Source organism: Thalassophryne amazonica, chromosome 1 (genome assembly GCF_902500255.1).
Source record: "Thalassophryne amazonica chromosome 1, fThaAma1.1, whole genome shotgun sequence".
Taxonomy (NCBI): domain Eukaryota; kingdom Metazoa; phylum Chordata; class Actinopteri; order Batrachoidiformes; family Batrachoididae; genus Thalassophryne; species Thalassophryne amazonica.
Window position 1 is genome coordinate 34,737,202 of NC_047103.1, and position 10,999 is coordinate 34,748,200.

Genomic DNA, 10,999 nt, shown 5'->3' on the forward strand with positions numbered 1-10,999 from the left:
TTTGATCTTATGCGATTACTTTTCCACTGCTATACTGATGATACTCAGTTGTACATAATGATAACTGTTGGTAATCTCATACACATCACGACTTTAGAGGATTGCCTTGCTTCAGTGAAAAACTGGATGTCTAGAAATTTCTTTCTTTTAAATTCGAATAAGACTGAAATGACGATCCTTTGTCCAGCAAGATATCAGCATCAGTTTGACCAGCTAACACTTACGTGACAAAGTGAGTAACCTTGGGTTGAGCTTTTTGTTGTTGTTGTTGTTTTTGATCTCACGTTATCCTTTGACCTACCCATCTGAGAAACCACCAGGATTGCTTTCTTTCACCTTTTGTAACATAGATATTCATCCTATCCTCTTTATGGCTGATACAGAGACTGTGATCTATGCATGTGTCTATTCTAGACTGGACTACTGCAGTGTTCTCTGGTTTACTGCAGTCCAGCATTAGGGGTCTCCAATTGTTTCAAAATGCTGCTGGCAGAATTTTCACTAGAAGTAAAAAGTTTGACCACATTACGCTGATTTTCGCCTCCCTTCATTGACTTCCTCTCTCTGTGAGGTTTGATTTTAGGGTTTTGCTACTAACTTATAAAATTATTCTTGGATTAGAGCCCCCCAACCTAGCTGACCTAATTACACCTTTTGTACCGCCCCATGCTCTGCGTTCTCAGGGCGACTTTGTGTCTGTAAGGTTAAAAAAAAAAAAAAGTCACCAGGGCACAGAGCCTGCTCTTATTGCGTGCCTGCCTTGTGGAACCATCTCCCTGTAGAGTTAAAAGGGTCAGATTCCATTGAGACATTCAAGTCCAGTCTATAGACTCATCTATTCTCCCTCTGGTATGGCTAGCATACCAGTGTAGTATGGAATTATGCTTCCTCTCCTTTTTATTCATATTATTAGCAATGGACCAGGTCCCTGCCTCACTATATCAGAATTCTGGGTCTGTTAGTGAAGCACAGGGCTAGCTGCCAGTGACCACCTTAGCAGTCGCTTTTCTTCTCTGTTCATTTACTGCTGCTGAATTAATGCCTCGGGTGCAGTTATTTCTGGTCGACTGATTCTGATCTTTTTCTCTCTGTCTGTGGCACCGACAATACCAAAGACTGATACTGGCCCTGCATGCCACAGCACTGGACTGACCTCGGGATGCCACGCCTGTTGCAGTGCTGACTGGAGGTCATACCCTGCAGCCATCCAGTGCTGGACATGCCTATATATTAGTGACCTAAAATGGACTCTACTTTAGTTTCAATTAAGGACTCTGCTTTTGCTGCTCTTCTGTTTGTAAATAAATTTGTGTGCAATCTGTAAAAACCTTGTAACAGTTAGAATGGCCAAAGCAGTGGGTCACCCCTCTGGGTCTGGTTTTCTTGAGGTTTCTTCCTTATTATCACCAGAGGGAGTTTTTCCTTACCACTGTTGCCTGTGTGCTTGCTCAGGGAGGTTTGGTAAGGTTAGACCTTACTCATGTGAAGTGGCTTGAGACAGCTTTGTTGTGATTTGGTGCTACACAAATAAAATGAAATGAATTAAATTAAAAATGGCCATATCTGCTCTTGACCAACACAGTGTCTGTAGAACTGCAGTTAGCCCCAAGTTGCAGGATTGGTGGCCCACTGCTCCTAGCAGTTGGGTCATGTCTAACTGTGAACAGAATAGGTTGATGATAATAAAGGCATTATCCTTCTTGCTTGTCTTTCCTCTATAGGGCCATGTTCATGAGCGGCCTCAGCGAGAGCAAACAGACCCACGTCCACCTGAGGAATGTAGACCCTGCCACCCTGCAGATCATCATCACGTACGCCTACTCGGGCAACCTGGCCATCAGCGACAGCACAGTGGAGCCACTCTACGAGACCGCCTGCTTCCTACAGGTCAGTGTAAACACATCTTTCCAAATCCTCATGTCTGTCATCATAATGTTTCAGTTAATATTGTCATCCCTGTCACATCCAGACATCTGTGCTTAATTTTATTTTTTTTCACTGCCAGGGGCTTAATCAGAGGAAAAGAGGACAGAAGCTCATAAATTGATCTATCTCAAATGTATCGCCTTGGCTCGACAGTCTTGTCTGCTCAACATTGGCGAGTGAATGTTGCTGGTGGACTCGTGCTTTATGCTTCTTTCTTTTTCTACGTGACGTTAATTTTTAGCTGCATTTAGAATGAAATCTAGTTTAACAGCATTATATTTCAAGAATGACCATATGGCGGTAGAAGCATTTTTCTGATTCAAGCATTGCTTTTACGCTGTCCTGACGTGAAATCAATAAGGCTGGACGCAATATATTATATGTACCAAGTCCCTTGGGATGCACATCTGAGTTGGGGTGGCGGGGGTAAGCATTATCTTTTGTCTCTCACAGTGCGGTGATGGCGTGAGTTTTACCAACATATTTTTTTACGCTTTGTTTTTCTCTTAAAATTTGTGCACCTTCTCTGGTGCACACATTGTACAAACGGGACCTGCAGCAAGTAAAAAAAAAAAAAAAAAGAGTGTTGCCCCCCCCCCCCCCCCAAACCCAAAGTCTTTCTGTGTGGATGACACGAGGTAGAGAGACACACATGGATAAAGCCTTCTTACCTGTCACTCAAGTACAACTTTCCACAAAAGTAAAGAAGTTTATCAGTATGTGATGTTTATTCCTGCTTAGCCTGTTACTTACTGTCTGTGACATTGGTGTAGGCAGCAGGGTGAAGGGCAGGAACAGTTCCCCCAACCCCCTTAGAGAGCAAAGATCCACTTTTGAAGATTCACTCATCTTGAATTGCTTATCGAGGAACGGGTTGTGAGGGCAACAGCTTCCCGTGGCACATTTACCACCTCCAACTGGTGCGTTCGCAGGCCATTGTGGAGATACAATCTCTCCACCTAGTCCTGGGTCTTCCCCAGGGTCTCCTCCCAGCTGGACATGCCTGGAACACCTCCCTATGGAGGTGCCCAGGAAGCATCCTTACCGGATGCCAGAACCACCTCAGCTGGCTCCTCTAAACCTGAAGGAGCAGCGGCTCTACTCAGAGCTCCTCACAAATGACTGAGCTTTACACCCTATCTCTAAGGGAGACACCAGCTACCCTTCTGAGGAAACCCATTTCAGGCGCTTGTACCCCCAATCTTGTCATGACCCAACCCTCAGGACCATAGGTGACAGTAGGAATGAAGATTGACCAGTAGATCGAGAGCTTCGCCTTTTGGCTCAGCTCCCTTTTCATCACAACAGTACGGTAGAGTGAATGCAACACCTCCCCTGCTGCGCCGATTCTCTGGCCAGTCTCGCACTCCATTGTCCCCTCACTCGTGAACAAGACCCCGAGGTACTTGAACTCCTTCACTTGGGGCAAGTCTGTATTCCCTACCTGCAGCAGGCAATCCAAGGATTTCTTGCTGAGAGCCGTGGCCTCAGATTTAGAGGTGTTGATCCTCATTTGGCTGCGAACCGGTCCAGTGAGTGTTGATAGATTGAGAGCTTCACCTTTCACCTCAAGTCCTTTTTTGTTACAACACTATGGTGAATTGAATGCAATATTGTCCCTGCTGCACCGATTACACTATGTAACACAGTTTTTGTTCCTGGCTTCTAAGTGTTATATTTCAACTGCTTATGTCTAAAGTCTATGGAAAAATGACAACATTCAGCACAAACTTTGATTTTATTTATTTTTTTACGTTCTAGAAAGTTCTAAAAGTTTCTTGAAATTTCTAGATAATTCTGGAAACTTCTAGAAAATTCTGGACAGTTCTAGCAGTTAAAGAATATTATAGATATTAATATAATATAGAAGACTACTCAGTAGTAGTGAAGGCGAATCGAGAATAGGGATGGGTATCGAGAACCGGTTCCTTTCGGGTATCGTTAAGAAATGATTCGATCCACCGACATCAATAAGCTTTTTGCTTAACGATTCTGTTATCGGTCCTTCAGAGTGGCCGTTGTTTTGGTGGGTGTTTGTCAGGAAAATGATCATTTCTCTACATTGATTACAGACCCTGCAGCGGGGCTTTGCTTTGAACCTTGAACCAATCGAAGCGTGGTTCGCAGATTGAAGCAGTGCTTCGGTCGATTGCTTTGTTTATTTCTTTCTTTCGCTTAATTTTCCCCTGCTAAAACCCTAAAGAGCATACGTCTGTGAGTATTATTTACCTTTTCTATGTTAAACCGACCTGTTATGGTCTTCTGAAACAGTTGATAGATGTATTTTATAGCTTAAAAATGGAAGCGATGCTAACGCATTAGCATGTCTATGGCATTTTCAATGTTAAAAGTTAGCATTTAGCAGTTGCAGCCGTCATCACGTTCGGGTGCATTTGTTTTCAAATTGTAATATTCCTTAAATTTATTTTTGCTTATCTAATGATTATTATATACAATTTTAGAGAAAGAGACACAAAGAACCTGAATAGAAACACAACAGAAAACATATAATATCAACTAACATAAATAAATAAATACATACAGAAATAAATGTTTCCTGTGAACACCTAGTGACTCTCACACCTTCATTTCATCCCTGTCTTATTTACGTTTGACAGTTTGTTTCGGTCAAACCATATTTTCAATGTGTTAATTTCTTCAGTGATTTCCTCCAGAACTATCTGCCAAACTAGAAAACTGCTGCATCCTAGTAAGAGCAGAATACTACTGGAATGAATTTGAATAAGGAAAGTTGTATTTTTTTTTTTTTTCTCACCTAAATGGATTCAGCACTCACTCCAGTTTATTGTCTGGAATAGTCCCAGATTGCATTTCAGAGCTAACTAGAATTCAAACATTTTCGTGCAGGTGGTGTTGGGGGGGTAATTTTGGGTTTGAGCTTTTTTGTTTTTCACCACTTTCATCCCTGAATATGAGTTGTGATTCACTTTTGTGCGGATTAAAGTTACTAACTGGGACTTCTGTCTTGTTGCGAGAAAGAAACGAGAATCATCCTCCGTTCTGTTCACACAGCTCCAAATGTTGCGCGGCTCTCTGACAAGTCAAGATAGAACGATAGAATTCAGTCTGAATTAATAACTTCAAAGCGAAACACAGTTTTGCTTATTTTTATTTATGTCCAGAGATCAAGGATACAGTGACTAATTTCATATTTATTTACTTTAAGACTCAAGGAAATACATAGAAAACCTGTAAAGCCTACTTTTAGTACAAAATTCACGAGGTATCGATAAGGGAATCGATAAGGAATCGGATCGATAAGCAGAATCGATAATGGCATCGATATCGATAAAACCTTATCAATACCCATCCCTAATCGAGAATATTCTTGAAAACAGACAAATTTCAAAATATCATTGTCCTGATCACAGAAGCAAAGTTTCTGTGGAATAACAGCTATTTTCTATTTATTTAAGGCACAACAGGTTAGGAAAACACACTGTGTACCCAGGAACAAAGCAGAAATAAAAATCTGTTACATAGTGTTATCTGGCGAATCTCATGTTCCATTGTCCCCTCACTCGTGAACAAGACCCATGAGGTGCTTGAACTCCTTCACTTGGGGCAAGACCTCATTCCCTACCTGGAGTAGGCAGTCTATCGGTTTCCTGCTAAGCACCATGGCCTCAAATTTAGTGGTGCTAATCCTCATCCCAGCCACTTCACACTCTGCTGCAAACCGATCCAGTGAGTGCTGGAAGTCACCAGGACCACATCATCTGCAAAAAGCACTGATGAGAACCTGAGTCCACCAAAGTAAAGACCCTCCTCCCCCAACTACACCTCGGTGACAAGGCGCAGCCCTGGCGGACAACCTCCACCGGAAACAACTCCAGCTTACTGCCAAGGACCCAAAAACAGCTCTGGCTTTGTGAGTACAGAGATCGGATGGCCCTGAGAAGGGACCTCCACACTCCCACAGCACCTCTCGGGGTACCCAATTATACGCCTTCTCCAAGTCCACAAAACACATGTAGACTGGATGGGCATACTCGTAGGCCCTCTCTAGGATCCTTCTGAAAGTGGAGAGCTGGTCGGTTGTTCCACGGCCAGAACATAACTTGTATTCTTCCACTGCAGTCTGAGGTTCAACTATCATCCGAACCCTCATTTCCAGCACCCTGGAGCAGACACGGGGCGATTACATTAAAATTGTAACAATGCTTTTTTTTTTTTTTTTGCAATTCTATGATTACAGTTGGAAAGTTAGATTACAATTAAATTATGATTACATAAAGTAAATTTCTTCTTAAATATGTTTTACAGAAATACATCAACTTCTTGTCATTCTTAAACATTAGTCTTTCATGCAAACATGCATCCAGTGACACTGAGGAGATGCCCCACTGACGCAGAGGTAGCTGGAACTTGTAAATGTCCTAATGCCAGAATAAACTTGAACATTACAAGTTCTTGTTGCATTTCAGAAACATAAGTCTCTCAAAGGTTGTGTCCTTCAGAAAGTACTGGTCTGGTCGAAAGATACATCCAGAAATACTAAATAGGCTCTCAGTTGGTGCAGAGGTGGCTGGAATTTGCAAGTGTTGCGAGGCCAGACATGCCAAGATGGGAAGTTTGAAGTGGTGGGCCTTCCAACAGACAAGAATGTCTAAAGATCGGGGCTCCAGAGGCTCACCGAGAAAGTAGGACTTTCTAACAAAGAAATTCTGTTTGTGCATGTCTGTCCAACAATTTATAGTCAAGCTGTTGTGGAGGATGCTTGGAGGGGCATTTGTTGCATTGTTCTGGAAAGGGTGTTATTGTTCATGGATGTAAAGTGTGGTTGAAAAAGTGCCCTCACTTGCACGACTTTGATATGCACACTTGCATGCACTTCGTCGTGAAAGTCCCACTCACTGTGTTTCCAGGTGGATGCCGCGCTTTGTGCGCTGGACATTGCGTATATAAAATAATTATTTTGTTGTGGAGTAATGATTTTCCCTCAGATTTGGCTGTTGAAAACACCTCTAAAGCCCCTTTCCCACCGGGCCTGCTTCGAGTTGTGTCATGACGATGCCAAGTTGATGCAAGTTAGTGCTGAGGTGACACAGCCTAACGCTACAATACTGTGAGGGATGCAAAGGGCGATGCGAAACGGACACCAAAAATTAAACCTGTTTAATTTTGTTCTACGTCGAGCACAGGACGCAGAAAGGAAGTAGTTTTCTTGCAAGTTGAGGCAACTTAACGTGAATGGATGCCACACCTATACAATATAACATCACCAGACGCCAATTTATTGCTGCTGTGCTTCATTGTTGCCGAGCTATAAATCACGTAGGATTGTTAAACTTTTTATACCATGGACACAATCCAGTAAAACTATACCGCTCAAAGAGCACATGTGAACAATTAAAAGAAAAAAAAAGTGCTCATTGCAGCCTGACTGCAGCTCCTCGCTCTCACCTCCTCAAGTTCTCTCACAATTGTGTTTAAATAAAGTCCATAAGTCCTGCTCACAGACTGATTGCAAGAGACAGGACATGTCCACATCCAGTATAGCCTCATCTCCACGTGCACTCGCGGACGGTTCGCACATGCGTGAACGCTGTCTGCAGCTCCGCAGTCACAGGAAGAAAGATACAGTATAATAGAAATCAGAGCGCACACCTCCTCATTTGTTTTACAGTCTGGTTGCAGCTGAGCTGAGCTCCTCAGCGCTCTCACCTCCTCACCACCCCAGTTTGCCACTCCTTTGGCACTGTCCCAGACCTCCATGCAATGTTAATGAGATGTCTCTTGTTTTATCTGTGGCTGAATATTGAAGATGTTTCAAGTTTCCTTTGGATCACATTCATGTTTGTCAGTGTTAGAGACTTTGAACTTTTTGGTGTATATCTGTGAGAATGAGGCATAAACTGCCTTCTGTCCTAGGTGCTGTTGTAGTGTTTTGTGTTTTATGGTGTCCCTTGATGGCTTGTCTTTTACCTCTGTTCCATTAAGGTGGAGGACGTGTTGCTGCAGTGCAGAGACTATCTGGTGAAGAAGATAAACGCCGAGAACTGCGTCCGCATGCTGAGCATTGGTGACCTCTTCAGCTGTAACGAGCTGAAACAGAGCGCCAAGCGAATGGTGGAGCACAAGTTCCCAATGGTCTACCGACAGGAAGCTTTTCTTCAGCTTTCCCACGAGCTGCTAATAGACATCCTGAGCAGTGACAACCTCAATGTAGAAAAGGAGGAGACTGTGCGAGAAGCAGCGATGTTGTGGTTGGAATACAACATGGAAGCACGTTCCCAACACTTGTCCTCTGTACTCAGTCAGATCCGCATTGATGCTCTGTCTGAGGTGACACAGCGTGCCTGGTTCCAGGGCCTGCCACCCAATGACAAGTCTGTGGTGGTGCAGGGCCTTTATAAGTCCATGCCAAAGTTCTTCAAGCCGCGATTAGGAATGACAAAGGAGGAGATGCTGATCTTCATGGAGGCCATGTCAGAAACACAGGGTGAGGCCTACGTAATGTCTACATCATTACCTACTACAGTGGTGTGCTACAGCCCACAGGCAGAAAAGGTCTACAAGCTGAGCAACCCTCCCGGAGACCTGCAGAAGGTGGGAACCCTCGTCACCCCTGACAATGACGTTTTCATCGCTGGTGGACAAATTCCTCTCAAAAACTCCATCACCAACCATGGAAAAAGTGGTCTGCCGCGGTCCTCTGCGGTTTACCGCTCAGTAGATAGTTTCTTCTGGTTTGATGCCCAGCAGAACACCTGGGTACCAAAGACCCCCATGCTGTGTGCCCGTATCAGGCCCTCACTGGTCTACTGTGAGAGTTTCATTTATGCAATTGGAGGCGATAACGTAGGAGGAGAGCTGAACAAGCGCACAGTGGAGCGCTACGACTCAGAGAAGGACGAGTGGAGCATGATGAGCCCATTGCCCTTCGCCTGGAACTGGAGCACCTCCGTGGTGGCACACAACTGCATCTACGTGATGACGCATGACCTGATGTACTGTTACTTCCCCCGAGCCGACACCTGGGTAGAGATGGCCATGCGCAAGTCCAGCCGCTGCTTTGCCTCTGCAGCTGCCTTTGGTGACCTCATCTTCTACATTGGTGGCCTCCACGTGGTCAGCAACTCTGGCATCCGCTTACCGACAAGCACCATTGATGGCTCCTCTGTCACCATGGAGATCTATGATGTTAATAAGAACGAGTGGCGCCAGGCTGCCAATATCCCTGCCAAACGTTATTCAGACCCGTGCGTGCGGGCGGTGGTGCTGCTCAACTCTCTGTGCATTTTCATGCGTGAAACGCACATGAACGAGCGAGCCAAGTACGCCATCTATCAGTACGACGTGGAGTTGGACCGTTGGTGCCTGCGACAGCCTGTGCCGGAGCGCGTGCTATGGGACCTGGGGAAGGACTTCCGCTGTGCGGTAGGGAAGCTCTACCCTTCCTGCCTGGAGGAGTCTCCCTGGAAACCCCCGACCTACCTCTTCTCCCCCGATGGAGCGGAGGAGTTTGAGGTAGACGGTGAGCTGGTGTCCCTCCCTCGTGTATAGCCCCACCCCATCCCCCCCAATACCTCACAGCTGTAATGCAGAGGGATGAACCTAAAGGTGGGGGGCATGGATCAGTACTCTGAGACCCGATGGTGTTTGTCTGTGCCCTGGAGGCAGTTACAGACTTCTGTGGCATTAGTAAAAGTTTCAGCTGTTGATTTTGAACAGTGCAGCCCGGCTTGGTGCAAAGTGATGCCCCTCAAAATATGACTAATTTGAAAGTGTCAGTCTGGGACTTTCCCCACCCCCCCAGCCTGTGGCATGTTAGTCATTATTACCAAATGTCACAGTGTTTCTAAAAATGTGGTCATCTAACTGTTAGCTGATGATGCATTTAACTGGTAAATCTTCTTAAGAGAAAAAACCCACCCCTCACTCTCTCACCACTATTAAAGGAATAATCCACTGAAAATCTGTTCTGATACTCAGCTATAAAGGAGGCTGGAGCTCCAATAAGGTTAATGTCACTGATATTTCAGTAGAAAGAGTTCAGACATTTATAAAATGCCAACAAAAAGTCCAAAATATGTTGTTTTTGGGAGTGTGTATAAACTGTAAACTTCAGATTGCTTTATGGTTGTTCATTAGAGCAAAACATTTGCTCTTAATTGTTCTGAGGTTTGGCCTAAATTAGAGTTGATTCATGACCAGAGGGTCATGGGTTCAGTCCGCCAACCACTCGGGAAAATGTGGGTGTGGAAGATGAAAGAAGAGGACTTGCTTCACTCTCATAACCGTCACTAAAGTGCCCTTGAATAAGGTGTGCCTGAACATGACGTACTGGGAACTACTTTGAGCGTCCAGGTCAAAAAAGTACAGTTACGATCGCCAAAGTATGTTAACGTGAGAGCACGAAACTTCACAGGTACAGTACGTACCCCGGTATAACATCTGGCGTCACCTTGAATACAGAGGTCCTGTAAGGTCTAGGCTAGTGCAGTCATACTTCCAGTTTTAAGATTAAATGTGTGATTTAATTCTTAATCATGGAGGTGTGAGTGGGACTCAGGCTGTTGAATAAAAAGAGCCTGTCATTTAGAATGCTTTTGTGGCCACCAGACGGGGGTGGGGGGGTTACACCTGGTACTAATTTCCATCGTGCATAAGATTCCCTGCAACTAAGATGCTTTTTGGATTGATGTGAGTTATCATGTTAGAAAACTGAACGCAATGGACTCATTTATCTATTAATGTACTCCTTGCATTGTACAGGGTGCATGCCAGTGCTTTTTCAAAGCCTTGAAAAAAATGCCTAATTGTAAGAATGCCGGTGGCCCACTTTAAAATCTGAAACTCTTCTCAGGCCCACCCAAACCTTTAATCATAATTTTGTCTTGCTTTTTTTATTGCTTGTAATTTACATGTACATTTTTAAATCATCTTTGTTAGGGTAATCCTCAACTTTTTTACAAAACTAAGAATCTGATGTTTTTATTTTTAATGACCTCTTGGCCCACCTGCAGTTCCTTTGCTGCCCAACAGGGGGTTGTGGACCACAGTTTGGAATTTGCTAGTCTCATTCATTGTCATATTAATTTTATCC

At 44.2% G+C, this 10,999-nt stretch overlaps 1 protein-coding gene across 2 annotated transcripts in view; it reads left to right on the plus strand.

The window, feature by feature from the left end:
• kbtbd2 (kelch repeat and BTB (POZ) domain containing 2) overlaps positions 1-10,262 on the plus strand; it is a 36,531-nt gene extending 26,269 nt beyond the window's left edge. Inside the window, exons 3-5 of one of the 2 annotated variants that reach the window (XR_004559921.1) lie at positions 1,722-1,887; positions 7,891-9,913; positions 9,945-10,262. Coding sequence is in view for 1 of the 2 variants with exons in the window: in XM_034167711.1 (XP_034023602.1) it covers positions 1,722-1,887; positions 7,891-9,456 (1,732 nt within the window). In the remaining variant the exon portion in view is untranslated. Of the gene's footprint in view, positions 1-1,721; positions 1,888-7,890 lie in introns of both variants that reach the window. The other variant, XM_034167711.1, reaches the window with a different exon arrangement.
• Positions 10,263-10,999: the final 737 nt, after the last annotated feature.